Below are 20,897 nucleotides of genomic sequence, written 5' to 3'. Positions count from 1 at the left end.
TAATCCATAAGATGAAGAAGGCTTTGCACAAAATCAAGTCTGTCTCACTGAAAGCCAAAAAATGCTGTCTGGGTCATTTTTGTGAGCATCCAAATCCTCAGCTGAATCAGCATATGGAGGAAATGCAGGTGGATGGACTGGTGGAACAATACCATGTCTGTTAATGGAAGCTAAAGAGGTGGTCGCAGCCAAACTAGGATTTTCAATCGAGGCCAGTAGCACAGTGTCCATAATGAATAAACCTGATGAAACTGTGTGTAATGATTGCACATGCAGAAATGATTTCAAACTCATCATCTATTGTGTTGTAACTATGTGGTACACCAGACTGGTCCCAAGTAACCAAAATATGGCTTTATTCTTGAAGCAATCAGCTACAACAGAAAACAGACTTATGTGTATCCACATGTAACAAGACACCATATACTGATGTGAACAGCACACTGGAAAGGCAGACAAGAAGGGCCAGTTAGTGCTGCTACATGCATATATATGTGTGAGTCACTGGTAGATGGTGCAGTGGAGACCTTGCCCATGCACACCTCCCACTGGCAGCCTTCAGCAGCCAGCCTGCACTAAGACACACACATGGCAGTACCACACTCAGCACACACACACCAGTTGCAGGATATACCACTAGGGATGCTTATTACTATCTCATTCATATGGGACTCTGTAAGATGTTCAGACAATGATATTTTGTATATTTTTCCAATGGAACGATTTCTTAAACATGAAATTCAGAACTTCAGCTTTTGTTTTGCTACCATCAACTGCCACACCAGCCTGGTCAATGAGTGACTGGGTGGCAACCTTAGACCCACTTAGTGATTTTACATGTGATCAGAATTTTCTAAGGTTCTTGCCCAGATCTTTTGCTAAGATATGATGGTGGTGGCTGTTGTATGGTTTGCACATAGATCTCTTCACAGGTGTAGGAATCTCTACCAACCTTTGCTTATCATGATTTGCCCATTCTATTTTGAACTAAGAGTGGAATAGCCTTGCTTCCTTAATATTTTCTGCATTTCTTTGCTAAACCATTGTGGGTATATTCCATCCTTATCCACTTACTAGACACATGCTTGTCCAGAGCATGATTTAAAATCTTTTTGAACTTTGCCCATAATTCCTCTATGTCCTTCATACTGGAACTGCACTGAAAGAATGATTGCTTAAACATCAATGTGCCTGCTATAATTAGTCTAATCTTGTTCTTGAAATCCCTATGGGAGTGATATGAAAGGTGTTGTAGCATATTCCCAGATTCATTGCTTAAAGCTGGTTCTTAAAACTTTGTAAGTAGACTTTCTTGGGATAGTTTGTGTCTATCTTTAGACATCTGCAACTCAACTTTCACAGCATCTCTGTGGCATTCTCCCAAAAGGCTAGCAAACCTGTGACATTTGGTGCTGCTCCTCTTTTTACACATTCAATATCTCCTGTTAGTCCTGTTTTGTACAGGTCCCATGCACTTGAGCAGTGTTCTGTAAGACCTCCAGCCTCCACCTTCTGCAAGGTGGCATGGACATCCAACACCTTGTCACCTACTTATGGTCTTTCAAGTACTTTCCATAGATGCTCACAACAATAGCTTATGAACAGCCAATCAACTTTGCCATTTCTGAGATGCTTATTCCCAGGTGCTGGACTATATCATTTTGTCAAAGTTGCTAATGTTAGTGGATTTCCCCATTTGTGGTTTGTGTCACCACTATAATAATTTCCCATTCATCTATGGTCCATTTATATACTTTTCTTGCCATGTTACATACCCACAATGCCACCAGGCGGCATTCTGTCTCATCCTCGGCAGTGGTCATAGTGTTTTGTCTCATCAGTCTATTTCACTACTTACTTATTTCATGAGTCCTTGTCCCTAGGCAAATATCAAATTTGCCACTTGGAGCTAACACAAATTTAAGCATAGAATCACCTAACACTTCATTTACTATTTTGCTCACTATTTGTAGATCTTATGTCAGTCCCTTTAGATTTGTCTGTTGCTATTTTATGTTGTTTATTAACTGCATTTGCTATAAATGCACCATCTTGCATCACTGTAGACAATTACTTAATGTGTCCGAATTTGTGAGACATGTCATCTAATTTCTCCTTCTCTGAGCATCACTTTTCCTACTGACTGCTGAGGTTGCTTTAATCATTTTCATTTTACACCTATTAAATATAAATACCATTTTAATTTTCACAAAATTGTGTTCAATGATACCATGTTAGCCCTTCATTAGATAATTTCTATCTTAATGTTCAATGAATCAAAATGTTTGGGCCTGTATGTTGCCACCATATCCGGTATGTTATCCTTATGTGTATACTGTCTCAGTAGTTGCTCAAGATGATTAGTACAATGTTGCAGGAATCCTTGTTGATGCATCTCTTCATAAATACAGGCTTCTACCACTCTTAGAAGGCAGACTATACATCTCCCTACAATTATGGTATGATGTGAGACTTTACACATCATACTTTTTAAGATTTCTCTGAAAAGTTGTATTGCTTCAACACATGATGTGGGTAGATGATATTTTGACCGTGGTTATCTAACACTCTCTATTATTTCCTTAAATATTACATATTTCTTTGTCAAAAAATATGGCATCTATACTTCCTGTATACATTCCTTAAGAATATAATATTTCACTGTTAATTATTTCTGTTAAATGTAGTAGATATAACAGCCCATGGGTAATGAAGTTGCATGTTAGGATACAAAAGATATAAATGATTTTGAAATAGTACAGAGGAAATCAAAATTTACTGACTCAACAACAAATGATATGTTGTAGAATCTTGAATGGAGACAAAGTCAAAGGATAAGTGAAAGAAATTGGAAATAAATATAACAGGGAAATACTGGTGATATTGGAAATTTCTTGGCTGATTAAAACTATTTTCCAGACTTAGACCTAAATCCAAACCTTTCAATATAATATGAAAAGCTCTTTCCACATAACTATTTACACCTGCTTCAGTGCCTCACTAAAAGCTGTAGTCTTCTAACAGTACCACCCTCCTACTTTCTAATCATGTCAAGACTGACAAACAGACATAGTAGTAGGGGTCCAGTGGAGAGCAGGTAGCATTACAGTAAATAAGAATAGCAGATGAAGCACAGTCACACAAACAGAATGCAGTTACAGAGTATTTGACAACTTCATAAGGTTGTATTTTCAGTGTCCCTGAACATAAACACATCATTGTACAAGCATCTCAAGAAACAGAATTTGTTTCTACAACATTGGCATTTAATTGTATGTGCTATCACTACCCAGTCCAGGATGAAGAGAATAGAAACATTACTGATCAATCACAGATAGTCTGAATTCAAAGAGAAAACTCTGTGATGCTTCAACAGCCATGTAATACAAAAATGAACATGGTACCAACCATTTTTCAACGAAGTATGCTGTCCCCACTGAGTGAAAGGACTTGCTGGGAGACAGGGAAAAATAAAAAAAGATACTGTTGGGAAAATACATCAGAGCTTCTTATGGAGCACACAGAAATCAGTGTCAAGAGCCACCTAATGCTATCAGAAACATCTACAGTGATGGTGAGTCGGTGAAATTGATTCTAGTGGTTCCTTTGCAAACTGGATCTGATATATGACGAGGTGCCTGATGATTGTTAAAGAAGCTTTTGGGAGAATTTTATAACTATTACCAAACAGGATGATGCTTTGCCAGAAAGAATCACAATGAGTACTTAGAAACACTGCATTTACCTGAGTAAATTAATAGGCACTAAGTTCAGTCAAGCTGATATGAAAAACTGTGATTTCATTGAGACTGGCACCCCATCTCAAACGTAAACAAGTTTTAGACATTTGTAAATGTCATATGTTTATTCTACATTGCTTTTCTAAAAGAACTATCACATGATACTTGTCCCAGAACATCATATAGTGATACAAATACGCAAAGTCATATAAATTAAAAAATGTTAGAGTTATGTATTACTCTAACACTGACCACAGATAACATCTTTTGCACATAGCCACCATATTACCAGATCCCTCAGTGAATGAGAGCATAACATGTTACTGTCAGCTCTCTTCAGGGAAAAAGTCAACATTTCTGCATTCCCAACATCATTACCAGAACTGATATAGGCTGTTACTAGATGCATCATGCACATCACATCAGTCCCCCTTGCCTGGGCTATGCAGTAGTAGAACTGCTGCCTGGAGATTTGTTTTCTTAGACAAAGGTCTCACACAAAGTTAATCAATGGTTAGTTTATATCACCCAACTTACCTTCCTGAAAAGGTTGTTAGAGTATGTACAGGGTGTACATAAAGTCCAGGAACACTTTCAATTATTTATTGCACAAGAACTAAAGAAGAGAAAAGAACAGATGCCATACATATTGCATTTTGAAGAGAAACCCTGAAAGTTTTTTTACAAACATTCAACCTGCAAACCATGAGTGACGTTACAGACATCATTACGGTAATTGGATTCTTGCCGTATCCATCCCAGCATGGCAACATCGACTGTGGCAGTCACTTCCCATATTCTCTCCCGGAACTCTGCTACATCACATGGTAGAGGCAGTACATACACCAGATCTTTAATGTGTCCCCACAGAAAAAAGTCACTCTGTAGCATGGCCGATCCATCAGTGTGGCAGCGCTGTGTTCAGGTAACCAATGAAACTGGGGTGGAGGCCCATCCTGCCAAAAGATGAAGCAACATGTCCAAGTAGGAATATCCAGTGACAGTGTTCTCAGCGAAGAAGAATGGCTCATACAGTTTTTGACATGACAAGGCACAAGAAACATTTACCTCTGGGGAATCATGCTCAAATTCAGTGCATTTGTATGGATGCTTTGTACCGCAGATTCAACAATTATGCCTGTTCACTTTCCCATTAGTGTAAAAAGTGGCTTAGTCACTAAAAATTAAGCAATCAACAATGCCATCCTCATCCTCATTCAGTTGTTGCAACTGCGAACAAAAGTCACAATGCTTGTCTTTGTCATCATCATTGAACTTCTGCACTAGCTCCAATTTGAATAGTTTCATAGACAGCTTCTTTCGCAGGACTTTTGACACTGTCATTGGAGCCATTTAGAGTTCACAGGATGCATGACACACCGATTTCTTTGGACTCCTTATGCATGTCTCTTGAACCTGCTCACTTCACTCACACTGGGACGTCTGCTTCTGTTTGCCGGGCAAACCCATCATAACGAATTTGTTGTGCCAGTGGTAAATGGCTTTCCTTGTTGGTGGCATCTTACCGTACTTGGTTCTAAACATCCATTGAACAACTGTAGCACATTTGATTTTGTCAAACTCCAACACACAGAAAGCTCACTACGCACTCGCTATGTTTGCGACTAGTGCTGACTATCGGCAAATTACCAAACTATGCTGTGGCATTATAAATGAAAAAAAAAAAAAACCTTTTAGGGTTTCTCTTCAAAATGACATATATATGATATCTGTACAATGTTTGGTTCTTGTGCAACAAATAATTGAAAGTGTTCCTGGACTTTACATACACCGTGTATTTATATTAACAATAATTATATTTAGTGTTGATGAAAAGTATTATTTTAATCAATAATTTATAATCACTCGATGTTAAGGATGTTTGGTTGATATGATCTACACATTCCAAAGTACATAAATCTATAACACTTATATGAGTGCACCATTTTGAAGAACTTATCATGCATATTGGACACAAGTAGCAGACATATAAAATCATCATTATAAAATGAGAGTCAAATTATGATATAATCATTGTATCAAATACTCCAACACACTAAGGAAACAGAAACCATACTTGTCATTTGAAGTCATTGTCTAAAATGATCTGTTTCATTTGATGCACTGCCTATATTGCAGTGTTCCACATCCTACCATCTGCCATCCTTGTGAGCTAATAAAACTACCTGAATGGTTCACAGACCTTTGTTAGTTTTATGAGATAGATTCAAATGGAATTTTGTAGGGTATGCTATAACTTCCAAACAAGTTTCACAACACTTTGTAATTATTTACAAAGTATAGATGTGGATGCAATCAGGCTGTAGGAATACTGCCGTCTACATATAAAATGCATACACAAATTATCAGTATGATAATATTCACAGTTATTACAAACTGCCAAAAATCACAATGTGAACACATTAGCAAGCTAATAAGAACTGAAAGATCAAATAGCAAAACAAGTTGAAGGAACATCACACTTGTCACATATTGATTAGTCAATTAGGTCACTCCCACACAGCCCCCACTAAATTGTGGAGCACTGGGGATAAGTAGGAATTTGAACATGATTGCACAGCCAGCCAGCTTATGTGTGGAGGTTTGGGTGTGATGGACACATAACTGTAGTGGATGACACATCTAATTCTGGGAAGTGGAACACAGAAGATGTGCCATCAGTAGGAAACAGCAAGGGAAGTGTGTGATGCAGTGGTTCCCCTGGTACTGATGTGATGCTGTGGGAAACTCTTTGGAGACATTGATGCTCTTGCCATTTTTGGACAGTATCCATCATTTCTTTTTCCTACTGTAGAAATGGGAAGGCTCTAGAGCTGATAGGATGTAGCAATTGGTGAACAAGACCCATGCAAAGCATGACATGACAGCTGTCTGCAGTGACATATGCCCAAAAATCAGATGAGATCTGTGGCATGATGTAGGAGGGTGGCACATCCATGTTACATGCTCCTGGAGTTTTTTGTACCAGATGGGGAAGCTGTGACTCATCTGGCGGTGATGAGGGAAAAATGAAGTATGCTGGGATGCACAGAGGTTCACCATAGACGTTCTCTACTGACAATGAACTGAGGCCTGTTTTGAAGGCTGTTCATAATCCTAGCAGAACCAGGGGCAATGCTTGAGTCCAAGCATCATTGTTCCACATTAGGGAGGTCTTTAAAGTGTGGTGCCATTTCTCAACCATGCCTTTCCTTGCTAGGTGGTAGCTTGTGGTATGATGGCAATGGAAATTGCACAATTTTAACTGTTCATTGAATAGGTTGGACTCAATCTTTCACACTTGGTTTGCAGTGATGTGTAGAGGGCAACTGAAACATGCCAACCAGATCTCAATGAACGTCCTAGCAGTCATTTCAGCAGATGTGTCCTCAGTCAAAACAGCCTCTGTCCACAATATGCATCTGTCCACCACTGAGAATATGTATCTGCAACATTCAAAAGGGAGAAGAGGGTCAACTAGATCAATGTGAATGTGCCAAACCTCATCACTAATGGCAGAAATTGTCCCACATCTACATGCACATAACATCCAATCTTGCTGCATGCACATGTGAGTGTGCATCTTTCCTGACTGCAGGCCATAATGTTTGATCAATTATCTGCTCAATTGTGGTATTGGAGTTGGGGTGCACCAGGTTGTGGACACTGCCAAAAGCCATCTGTTGAAACTGAGGTGTGAGGAAGGCGTTGGTTTGTTTCTAGAGGCATTCCCCATATACTTGCTGTGCCAGAGAGAGCTTTCAAAAGTTGGAGGTGTAGGCAAGTGGAGCAGTCATTCAATAACATTTGAAGATGTTGATCTAAAGACTGAGCAATGGAGAGGTGACTGTAGTTCAAAACAGGCTGATACAAGACAAGTAGTCAGCTATAATGTTATCAGCACCATGAATGTGGTGGATGTCCATTGTAAATTGACAGATGTATTTGATGTGTCTGAATTGGTATGAAGAGCACTTACTACTGATCTTTTGAAATGCTGACACAGTGGGTTTTTGGTCAGTGTAAATGGTCACAGGTCAGTCCTTGGAAAGGATCAGAAATGTCAGACACTCTTGTAAATTGCAAAAAGCTCCAATATGTGTGGCCAGGTTCCAGTTTTTGGGAGAAGAAATTCAGGGGTTGGCACTGTCTGTTCACTTTATGGTGTAGTGCTGCACCAATAGTGTATTGGATTTTGCCAACAACAAAAGCTAAGTGTGCCACAGGAGTGAGACGGGGGAACACCACAGCACTGACAAGGCTTTCTTGCAAGTCCTTGAAAGCAGTTTCCATCTCTGGTGTCTGCTGGAAGGGACACTTGCATGTTGCGTTCTGGCCTGCCAGAGCATTTGTGAGAGGTTTTTGTGCTGCATCAGTTACTGGGAGTTGGCGTTGGTAAAAATTAACCATGATGAGGAAGGGCCTCAGTTGTTGACGACTCTGTGGCCACAGAACGGCATGTAAAGCATCTAACTCCCCAGGTAAGGATGTGATGCCATGTGCTGACACTTTATAGCTGACACAGGTACCAGATTTGCTGATAATGCACTTGTTTTGGTTGAGAGTAATTTTGTAGTCAGTTAACTTCTGTCCCACTACCCTTAAGTGATGTTCATGTAACTGGTTATGTTTAGAAAATATTAATATATTGTTGAGTTAAAATGGAAGGCCCCTTAGAACCTTACCCAAAAAAATGTTTCCACACCTGGGACATGTTTTTAAGCCCAAATGTCATAGCCATAAACTTATACAGTCCAAATGGCATTATCACTGAAGTTTTAGGTATGTTACTGGTTGCCACTGGACTGTGCTTATACACTTTTCAGCAATTTATCACACTAAAAATGCTTGTACTCACCAGAGCACTTGTGAAATCCTGGATGTTTGGTATTAGTACCTGTCGGGGATTTTTCAGGTGATCACTGCACAATGATTTGCAAAAGGAGGCCATAAACCATTCTTCTTGCATAGTAGATGGAGTGTTGATGAAAAAGGGCTGTCTGAATGGCATGTAACTTCAACCTGAAGCATCCCTTCAAAAATAACTTTGGTCTCATGTAGCCATTCTGGCATGATCCAATGTGGCTGGTATGAATATAGTGACTCATTGTGTGTTTGGCCACACTCAGTGGCTTCACATTCCATTGTGTTTCCAAAAACACCACTGTATGAGAGGCCAAGTCGCACTGTGAAGGTGTCTTAGGTATCTCCAATGTTTTGCAGGCTGCTTGTAGTTCACATTCTGTGGCCTTCAGAGTATCTTCTAAGACAGTTTTCAATATGTAACCAGGTAGTTTCAGACTTAGATTTTGCATAATCATCTCCAATGTTATGGGGCTTGTATACCAAGTTGCAATGGTAGGACTTCCACTGGCCCCTTTTGTCATTTGACACAGAGATATTTAAGTTGTCTACCCTGTGAGTGGTGTGTGTTGTCAAATGTCCATTTATACTGGGCATAGTGCAACCATTGACAGAATTGTAGGGTGTATAATAATTATATATAATAATTATGTGTTTTTTATGGTTGATAAAAGCAGAAAAATACATAAAGACTTATTATGGGTTAAATGAAGATTTTAGACACTTTGACGCATTAAGCCACAGTATTCCAAAGCAGCAAGGGTTGAACAAGGGAAGCTGGCAAGTGTGTCAATGTTGGTCATGTTTCTGCTCAATGTGAGAAGGCCAAGGGCCAGAGGAGTTTGAGCAGATGCAGTCAGCACTTCAACAGATAAATGGGAGCAGATGGGCAATGCTTCCAAGGGGCACAACAACCAGTACTGTTTGCTCATCAGTGGTCAATGCTCCAGGATCAGTCAGCATACTGAACTCACATGCGTGACATTTCTGGTGATGCAGAGGAGGATGACAGGGCAATGTCTGACCACGCTAGCATAGAAGTAAATCAATGGAAAGTCAGCATGTGTGTTGACATTGGTCATGTTTCTGCCCAACATGAGAAGCATAGATCAATGACCAAAGAGTCGGTCAAGATGACATGAAGAAAGGTTATATGGATGGACAAACCCAATGGTTTGTCAGTGGATGTCATACTCTGCTACAACATCTTAGCCACTATGCTGCCCAACAGAAGAAGATGTCGGTATCGCACCGATAGGTCACTGCAGAAGATACCATCCCAGATGTTACCTGAAAGAAGTTTGTGTGGTACTTACCCAGGTGGCTGGTGAGGATGAAGGGACTGCAGCGTCACCAAATGGGTCACCTGTGAACCTAGAAGTTGATAACTCTGCCAGAAGATGCCGAACCTGAGGGTCACTGGTTTCATACTGGAACAGAGCACTCCACGCCATGCCATAGCTGTTTGTTCATAATACAATGAGAGAATTCACAAGGAGAAGACTGTGCTGCCGTCACACTGAGTCAGGGTATGGTAGTGAATAAGGGATGCACTGCCGGCGTGCCACTGCAACACGAGCCATCACCGCATCAGCATTCCCCGGAATCTGCACGCTATGACTCAGCCACTCTGCAGCCATGACAAATTGAGCAAGTTAAAACATATTGTATTTGTTTGTTTAAAGGGTCTTATGTTTCAATAAATGACTGTTAGTAGAACCACCAATGTTTTGTTCACACCTCACCCTCTGAGCCAAGGAAAGAACCCACTCCCCACACACAAAGTTTTGCTTTCCCTCCTTCCACCCCTGAAAAAATAATGACCTTTTCTCACCTCTGTCACTGATGCTCAATATCTTGTGTCACTAAACCTTGACCCACTACAGAATGTATCAGGAAAGCATCCTCAAAATCCACAGTCAGAGCAGCTTGTGTGAGGAAATCTGCACCCAAAATTGTTAAGCAGTGTCACTTAATATGAATGTTCACTTGCTGATATCAGTGAGTCTGATGTCAAACACCAAAGTCTTATGACTGTACTTGTGGATGACAGAATTGTTGACTGCCAGTAGCAGCACCATACCAGGTTGCTTATCATCAGAAGAGAATGTGACTGGTAACATGCTGACATCTGCTCCTGTGTCATTTAATAACAATAAGCCTGAAGGATAGTCAGTGATAAACAGTCTCTATTAAAGAGTAGAGTGTAATCATGTTGGAGGTACTGGGTTCAGTGCTGTTTTGCTCCTGGCAGCACAATGAATAGTTCAAAATGGCCTGTGTATTGTAGACTGTCAATGAACCCTCTGTGGTAGGCACTGTAGATAGATGTCATAATCTGTTGTGTCTAAATGAGATTGCATATATGATTTTGTGCACTTCATAGCCATAGAAAAACGTATGTGAAACCAACATATGTCTGCCTGAGGTAGCTCATAACTATGAGACTGTCTCACCAGTGTGTGGTGTGTATGCGCATTACATACAGTCACAGTTAATAGTTGCAGTGTGTCTATCTGCTTAGCCAGCTTCTCAACAGTGGGGTGGATAGTTTGGAGGTCTTTGGGTATGCTCAATGGTAGCTGGGTGGAGGTGGCTCATTGAACTGATCTGGCATGGATTGGCTGTATTCAGTAGGAATGACAGTTCTCATGGTAGCTACCATGACACTCAAGATGAGAGTAGTGTGCAATCTGCTTGCAGCTTGGAGCAACTTGAATAATGACTGTCCTTTATGAGCAATTAAGGCTAGCTAAACTTGCAGCATGAGTTGTTGTTGCTATGTGTGTAGCAGCAAAGTGTCTAAATTGATACTGGCATCAATCATTCCATGCAAATGTCTCCAGAATCCAGATGGTGTCATGTTGCCATGCCTGTTGTAGTAAAGGATCTGCATGACCATTTGATGCATTGGTTTTGTGCAACATGACATCAGCATCTTTTTGAGAATATTGTAGGCATGTTGGATAGGGGTAGTAAGGTAATATCCAACACTAAAGAATTTGATCATTGGTTGAGGTTATTGTTCACTAAAGTGAAGTATTATGGTCACACTGGTTTGTTGTTGGGTGAAAATGTTTTCCAATATAGCAGATCATATGTCTCATTGTTCAGGCACAAATGGTAGGGCCCCATAATTGTAAATGAGGCTGCAATAGCTGATGGAAGGAAAGTTGTTGCCCTTGTATGCAATACCAATGTGGGTGGAGGACCATAACTAGTAGCATATTCATGTTGGGTTTGAGGCGGTTTCCCAGTCTGGAAACTTCAAAAAATCATTTTTTTCATATTTTGGCTCCTTACAATCTTAAGAATATGTGATCAAAAGGAGTGTGTTAGGAAATTATTCTTTAAACCTGAAAATCATGTTTCAATAGAAGCCTGCTTGCAGCTACATATATTTCACCCACTATTATCACATCCAGTAATTTTTGGCAAGTTTGCTTAAATCTCCATTTGCAATTACATTTTTGTATCTATTTACAGGAAAACTTACTGACTTGCTTCTGCTACTCAATAATGTCTCATACAGATTTTTCAAAATAGGCAAAGCATCACTTCATAAACCTACAAGGTTTCCTAATTTTTGATTTTTATATTTATTATTATTGACTTTTGCTCTTTTTCCTGCACCTTATTCCTTGGCACCAATTGCAGTTGCACCTCTCTTAGCTTGCTGGTACATATTACTAGTACTCGTAGTGACCTTGTGTTTTCAGTTTCAGGTGAGAGTTATTCACTATTATCTGCCACTGCTCCTGTTTGGTCCTGTTTTTGTAAATCTGTGTCATTCAGAAGTTCCTACTTGATTGTCAGTTTCTACATCTTCACATTTGACTTATCTTCTTTTGACTTACTAGATGATGATGACGAAATTTTGTGAATCAATTTTATTGTTTTTCTCCAACATTCTTCATTCTCTTTTCTCTGTGATTCCTCACATTCTTCATGTCCCCCCCCCCCCCCTTCCCCCACACATCATTCTTCCCAGTTGACTTCACTGTACTTCTCACTTGTCTCAGTAATAATGAATATCCGAGTCACAGAGATTCTGAAGAAACTGAACTGGAAGACTCTTGAAGATTGATGTAAACTATCCCAAGAAAATCTTTTAACACATTCAAACAAGCATTCTTCCCATGCTCCACATGTGAATGGAATGGGAAGAAATCCTAATAATTGGTAAATGGGATGTACCCTCTGCCATGTCCCTTACAGTGGTTTGCAGAGTACAGATGTAGATATAGATGTAAATGTAGATGAAAGGATACTAGATTACCTATCACATCTTGAATAAACATGTAAAGTATTGTCTTAATACAGTTCACTCCTGATCATTACACATTATTCCAAACCACCAAGGAACACAAAAATGTGACAGCTGTGAACAAATACTCTACTGCAACAATACTGGGCAAACTACTGCACTGGTTTGTTGTCTTGTGCTGTTATTGCCATATGGCATGATGTACTGTGTCACACTGAATGCTGCACCCTGTTGATCTTGTAGTTCCTTCCATTTCTTGACTTTTGCAAATTAACCTTTCAAGAACCACATTCCATTCTGGGCGCATGGTATGCCATGCTGCCTTTCCACTCAACTGTTATTGTGCCACCTATTGTCAGCACATGCAACTCTTATCAGTGCAGTCAATAAGTAAATACTTTACAGTCATGTACAAAATCATAAAATACGTTGATTACCAGACAGAAAGAAACAATTCTTTTCATTCAGTACTTATATGAGAAGCACTATTTATTATATTGAATCTGCTTATTTTTGCAAAATAAGTAAACATGTATACAACCTTTACTAACAATATATACCAATTCCCACTAGCAAATAATGTGATCATAAGTCCTGGGAGCCATGCATCAACTAACTTTAAACACAACAGTACCAACACAGACTTACACTTTCTTCTATTCTTCTCAGTATTCAAATCACTCAGCACACAACCTACTTTTATTATTTCCATAAATATATCATTTTACTAAATATACAGCCTTAACAACTGTCTAGTACTCTGACAGCTGTTCAACTCTACTTACCAAAGATTACTGTAGGGCGGAAATATCACAGTCACGCAAGGATACCTCATGGTATGTTATCTAACATATGTTGATCATTTATCATTTGTCTCTGGAAAATGGCAGACAGCTGGGCCTAACATTGATATTCATGGGTTTAACAAACTACATGTTTCAAGTATTTAAACAACTTATAGCTCCATAGAAGATCAAAACGAAGCAAAGTTGTTGAGAATGAGGCCATTAAAGTATAGCACAAGCTGATATTGGTAAAGAATTGGGAAAAAAAAATTGTAACGTCCTTTCCAAATCAATCATCCTGTCATTTGCCTTGAATAATATAAATAAAATTACCACAAACATAAATCTAGGTGGCTGAATAGGGATTTGAGACACAGTCCTCCTGAGATCATACCCAGTTTGTGAACTGCTATGCTAACTTGCTCAGTTTTTGAAAATCATTCTGAATCTATGTGTATGTTAATAACAATAGACACACACACACACACACACACACACACACACACACACACACACACACACACACACACACAAGCACGATTCCTGCACACAAGATGGCCAACTACAGTATCTCGTGTCGGCATTCTGGCCTGAGATGCTGGAGTTGGCAGTTGGGTGTACGTGAGGTGTGCTTGCTTGTGTGTGTCAATGGTGTGTGTCTCTCTTTTACTGCTGAAAGCTGTGGCTGAAAGCTTTATGTAAGTGTCTCTTAATTGTGCCTGTCTGCAACTACATTGTTGATTATCCTACTTGTAGTTTCCATTGTTTGATTGTATGTTAATAATAGTTATTATTATGATACAATTATTAGAAAAAATAATAAATTAGAAGATGGTAGCATTTCCACAGCTGTACATGCAAAGGCAAATGGACCTCATCCATTCAGAGGCAGAAGTTTTTTGTTTGGAGAAAGAAAGGAATGAAGAAACCCGGTAGACAGCAAAGGTGTGCAAACTTTCGAAACAACTGTATGGAAAATGTCTTCCAGCAGTACTCGTCTAAACAACAACATGTCAGCCTATCTTGGTGTATCATGCTTTGCCCTGGCCTTTAGTAGATTTTCTGTCTAGTGTGTAAAAGATTGTCCAGTCTCTTTGCCCCATCACCCTCCGCTCACTCTCAAAAAAGTAGAATATCACTTCAAAAGCTTGAGATTTAGTTAGTTATTTTATGAATAGTACTGGACCTGTTGGGATATTTCAAGTTAGCTGTAAACAAACTTGAGCATGTGTTTGGATGCAAAGTTGAGTGATACATATGTATGCAATATTTAATTTGAATGCCTATAATGAAATAATGATATTTTCTTTTTTCCAGGTTTATGGGCTTTATTGGCCAATACTTGCAAATCATTCAGAGCACTTAGAGATGAGAGTTGCAGCTCTCACCATGTTAATTATCTCACAGCCTACAACAGGACGTTTCTTAAGCCTCTACTGGTACATGCAGTCAGAACAAAACACACAGTTGAAACATTTCTTTTACACAACAATAACATCTCTGGCTGATTCCCAGTATCCTTGCTATTCATATCTGTGAGTCAATATTTTTCACTTTTCAGTATCTATAGTGCTCCAAACCTTACAAAAATAAGAAAGTAACAACAAAACCACTACAGTAAATAAAGAAGGGGCTAAAATATTGCTATACTTATTTCATAATGAAAACGGGCAGTCATTGCCCTCTTACACTGAAAGAAAAGTAAATGATTAGTTATCAAGAGATACTTTATATTGTTTCACTGTTAAGGTGTTTCATAACTCTAACACTGGTTGATTTGTGTAGACTGTAAATCCTCTAAAAATTAGATCATATGGTGACTGAGAGAATGAACTGGAGTTGACCGGGAGAGACTGAGATATTAACATTTCATCAAGTATAAGATGTAAATGTTGCCCCTGTGAAAAGTAAAATTGCCTATGCAAGCTGGTTGTAAATCACGGACGATGAAGAGGGAAAGAGTAGTACATATTATTCATAGGTATTACTACTCCTCCTGTGAAGCCAAGAGGCTCTGATGCCAAAGGGCTTTGGTGAATTTCTGTTCTGACTTATTTCTTGCAGAGATGTACAAAACAAGTTTTCTCTTTACTAATTGTTTTAGAGGAGCTAAAGTTGTTGTTGCTCTATTGAGGTGTTAAAAGACATATACCATTTGTGTTTTCACTCTCTTCTCTTTTTGCTTCACTGGCCATAATGGTGGTGGTAGTAGCAGACTGCCTGCTTGATTACCGAGAGAGGTGGCGCAGTGGTTAGCACACTGGGCTTGCATTCAGGAGGATGACAGTTCAAACCCATATCTGGTGATCCTGATTTACATTTTCTGTGATTTCCCTAAATTGCTTCAGGCAAATCCCAGGATGGTACCTATGAAAGGGTGTGGCTGTCTTCCTTCCCCATCCTCCCCTAATCTGATGGTACCGATGACCTTGCTGTTTGGTTCCCTCCCCCGGATCAACCAAACAACCAATCAGCTGCTTGATTCCATTAATAAAGTATTTTGTTTTGTGTGTCGGCATCTGCATCTCAATTTTATCACTCAAACTCGAAATGTATTCCTTACTAAGAGTACCATTTTTACCTATACCTTTTTCTTTGATAACAATGATTAAACAGGTTTAAAAGGGATCTTATATCACTTCACTAGCTTGCTAACTTGTGATTTTCTTTCTAAGAATGATTGCATAAACCAAAAGTCTGGAACTGATGATATGTAGAACAGCAACTGGAGGCGTGAATGTGGTCATTCTGTTCAAGATACCTCATTACATTTCATGTGTTATAAGGATCAAAATAGATGAATGTCAAAAATATTGGATGGTGCTTCTGTGGATCACTTCTGATACTCTTCTTGTATGGACAAAGTTTTTTATTCAAGAGATATATACTATACCATAATATACTATTAGGGTAAAAAGAGGGGCTAACTGAGACACAAATTCTGTATGAATCTGATAGGGAATCCATCAGACCATGAAGTTATGTTCAGTTTCACCTGTCTCTCAATGGCACTTACACTAATATCTACAGAGAAGAGCCAAATAAACTGGCGCACCTACCCCATACTGAATAAGGCCCCTGCAAGCACACAAAAGTGCAACAACACGGCGTTGCATAGACCCAACTAATGTCTGAAGTAGTGCTGGAGAGAACTGACACCATGAATCCTGCCAGGCTGTCCATAAATCCATAAGAGTACAACAGGGTTGAATCTCTCCTGAACAGCAAGTTGCAAGGCATCCTAGATATGCTCAATAATGTTCAGGTCTGGGGAGTTTGGTGGTGAGTGGAAGTGTTTATACTCAGAAGAGTGTTCCTGGAGCCACTCTGTAGCAGTTCTGGATGTGTGAGGTGTTGCATTGTCCTACGTGAATTGCCCAAGTATGTCGGAATGTACCTCAGAGATGCTGTGTCCCAACGCTTGTTTACCAACTATCACACCACATTCAAACTCACTTAAATCTTGATAACATGCAATTGTAGCAGAAGTAACTGATCTAACAGATAAGGCAGACACTGGTTGTCTTATATAGGTGTTGATTGCAGTGCCAAATTCTGCCCATTTACGTGTCTCTGTATTTGAATACGGATGCTTATACCAGTTTCTTTGGCATTTCAGTGTATATCACTAATATCTGTAGTGGTGAGAGATTTAAAATGAAGTAGTACTTCTACATTTCCTTTTGCAAAGGAACCTTTGAAAAAGAAGTTCAAAATTTATACTTTTGCTTTTTAATGATCAATATTTAGTTACTGCATCATATGCGTGGGTCTAGACATTATAATTTCAATACCAGTCACAGTCTTAACATATGACTAGAATTTGTTTGGGGTTTTTGAGAGGTCTTTGGATAAAATTCTATGATGCTGATCATTGAAGGCTTCACATATTACCCTTTTGGCAGCCAGGTGCATTTTCTTTCATATCTCATTATCTGTAGCTCTATGCTTTGTTTTACAGCAATAGTGCAATAGTCTCATTTTCATTAGAAGTTTCTGTACAGAGACTGTAGACTTTGAATGATCCCTCCCACCATGAATTGTTCTACTTTTTATATATTTTTTCAGGGCTTGGTCAATTATTCATCTGAAACTGAGCTGAAATTCTTCTCCATTAGCCTGCCCAGAGTTATATGTTCCATGTCCCTCTTTGAGTTAAGACAGTACTGTCTCTTTAATTTATTGAACATATAATTTTTTATGTTGGTTCTAGTTGCCCTTTATAGTTCAATACTGATAAAAATTTCAATACTAACGTCTGTATAGAGGACAAGTCTATTTGTTGCCTTTGTATTTAATATACACCCAAAGACAAAAAAATTATGCACTATCAAGGAATTATCCAAATGAGACAGAAATCACAAACTGAGTATGTCAGTAACACATTGGTCCTCTTCTGGCCCTTATGGAGAAGAATTTCAGCTCAGTTTTAGATGAATAATCGACCAAGCCCTGGACAATTGATTGATGGAGTTGCTGGATGTCCTCCTGAGGGATGTTGTGTGAAATTCTGTTCAACTGATGTGTTAGAGCCTTAAAATCTCCGTCCTGCCCATAATGCTCCAAATATATTCAGTTTGGGAGAGATCTAGTGACCCTGCTGGCCAGGATAGCATTTGGCAAGTATGAAGACAAGCAGAAGAAACTCTTGCCTTGTGTGTGGGCATTGTCTTGCTAAAATGTAAGCCCAGTATGGCTTGCCATGAAGGGCAACTAAACAGGGTGTAGAATATCATTTAAATACTGCTGTGCTGTAAGGGTGATATACAGGGTGGTCCATTGATTGTGACCGGACCAAATATCTCACAAAATAAGCATCAAACGAAAAAACTACATAGAACAAAACTTTTCTAGGTTGAAGTGGGAAACCAGATGGCGCTATTGTTGGCCCACTAGATGGTGCTGCCATCGGTCAAATGGATATCAATTGTGTTTTTTAAAATAGGAACCCCCATTTTTTATTACATATTCATGTATTACGTAAAGAAATATGAATGTTTTAGTTGGACCACTTTTGTCGCTTTGTGATAGATGGCTCTGTAATAGTCACAAACATGTGGCTCACAATTTTAAATGAACAGTTGTTAACAGGTGGGTTTTTTAAATTAAACTACAGAACGTAGGTACGTTTGAACATTTTATTTCGGTTGTTCCAATGCGATACATGTACTTTTGTGAACTTATCATTTCTGAGAATGCATGCTGTTACAGTGTGATTACCTATAAATACCACATTAATGCAATAAATGCTCAAAATGATGTCCGTCAACCTCAATGCATTTGGCAATACGTGTAAAGACATTCCTCTCAACAGCAAGTAGTTCGCCTTCCATAATGTTCGCACATGCATTGACAATGTGCTGACGCATGTTGTCAGGCATTGTTGGTGGATCACGATAGCAAATATCCTTCCAACTTTCCCCACAGAAAGAAATCCAGGCACATCAGATCTGGTGAACATGTGGGCCATGATATGGTTCTTTGACGACCAATCCACCTGTCATGAAATATGCTATTCAATACTGCTTCAACCGCACACTAGCTATGTGCCAGACATCCATCATGTTGGAGGTACATCGCCATTCTGTCATGCAGTGAAACATCTTGTAGTAACATCGGTACAACATTACGTAGGAAATCAGCATACATTGCACCATTTACATTGCCATAAATAAAATTGGGGGCCAATTATCCTTCCTCCCATAATGCCGCCCCATACATTAACCCGCCAAGGTCACTGATGTTCCACTTGTCATTGCCATAATGGATTTTCCGTTGCTCAGTAGCACATATTATGCCAGCTTACATTACCACTGTTGGTGAATGATGCTTTGTCGCTAAATAGAACACGTGCAAAAAATCTGTCATTGTCCCATAATTTCTCTTGTGCCCAGTGGCAGAACTGTACACAACGTTCAAAGTCATCGCCATCCGATTTCTGGTGCATAGAAATATGGTACAGGTGCAATGTAGCATTCTGAACACCGACGTTTCTGAGATTCCCAATTCTCGCGCAATTTGTCTGCTACTGATGTGCAGGTTGCAGGTTGTGGTTGATGTTTCACATGTGGCTGAACACTTCCTGTTTCCTTAAATAACGTAACTATCCAGCAAAAAGTCCGGACACTTGAAAGATGTCATCCAGGATACCGAACAACATACGTAGCACACACCCGTTGGGCATTTTGATCACAATAGCCATACATCAACACAATATCGACCTTTACTGCAATAGGTAAACAGTCCATTTTAACACAAGTAATGTATCATGAAGCAAATACCATTCCCACTGGCAGAATGTTATGTGATACCATGTACTTATACGTTTGGTACTATTACAGTGCCATCTATCACAAAGTGAAAAAGTGGTCCAACTAAAGCACTCATATTTCTTCTTTACATACTACATGAATATGTAATAAAAAATGGGGGATCCTATTTTAAAAAGTGCAGTTGATATCCGTTTAACCTATGGCAGCGCCATCTAGCGAGCCAACCATAGTGCTGGACGAGTTTCGTTCTTTGTAGTTTTTTTGTTTGATGCTTATTATGTGAGATATTTGGCCCGATCACTATCAATGGACCCCCCCCCCCCCCCCCCCACCAGCTTTAGATGACAATCAAAGGGGTCTTACTATGAAATAGTACCCCAGACCATCACTCCTCATTGTCAGATTAGTATCTCTCCACAGCATCTCCAGATACATCTTTGCTGGTTATTGAGGCTCAGTTCAAAGTGGGATACAATTCTACTGCATTCAATGAGATTACAGGGTGAATGTGCCTGACACCACTACATATGGGCTTGTTGGTGTACAGGGATCACTGGTAGTAGCCACAAGGGGCACTTTGAGCTGATCACCATTTCTGGAAGTTGGGGTCACTGTAGCACCAGTTGCATGTCAAACTGATGGGAATGATATGTCCAGGACTCTGAGTGCCTCTCTTATGATTGCTTGGCCTTCAAGTTCTGTTGTCCATTTAGATCAACTGCTTTCTTCTTGACTCTGTGTTCAGCCATGGTTCACCAATTCCTGTCAGTATCATCAAATAGTGGCATCACTCCTGTTCAAGTGTCGAATGATCTGCCAATTTCTCTAACTGGCTTCTTTAATACCAACATCACATCCTCTCTCAGGTGTTAACATCTGTGTATGTTTTTCATGCAAGGCATGGTTACTGTCGAACTGAGTACACAAAGTGAAATTCACAAAGACTCTATGCTTTGGTATCATCATGACC

The 20,897-nt window shown here is 39.4% G+C and overlaps 1 protein-coding gene across 2 annotated transcripts in view; it reads left to right on the top strand.

Moving 5' to 3' along the window:
* LOC126471429 (uncharacterized) overlaps positions 1-20,897 on the top strand; it is a 649,788-nt gene that overhangs the window by 241,239 nt on the left and 387,652 nt on the right. For both annotated transcript variants that reach the window (XR_007586305.1, XM_050099588.1), the window contains exon 10: positions 14,973-15,190. Coding sequence is in view for 1 of the 2 variants with exons in the window: in XM_050099588.1 (XP_049955545.1) it covers positions 14,973-15,190 (218 nt within the window). In the remaining variant the exon portion in view is untranslated. The remainder of the gene's footprint in view (positions 1-14,972; positions 15,191-20,897) is intronic.

This window comes from Schistocerca serialis, chromosome 3 (genome assembly GCF_023864345.2).
Source record: "Schistocerca serialis cubense isolate TAMUIC-IGC-003099 chromosome 3, iqSchSeri2.2, whole genome shotgun sequence".
Classification (NCBI taxonomy): Eukaryota; Metazoa; Arthropoda; class Insecta; order Orthoptera; family Acrididae; genus Schistocerca; species Schistocerca serialis.
Note: the sequence above shows the minus strand (reverse complement) of the source record. Positions and strands in the feature narration are given on the sequence as shown.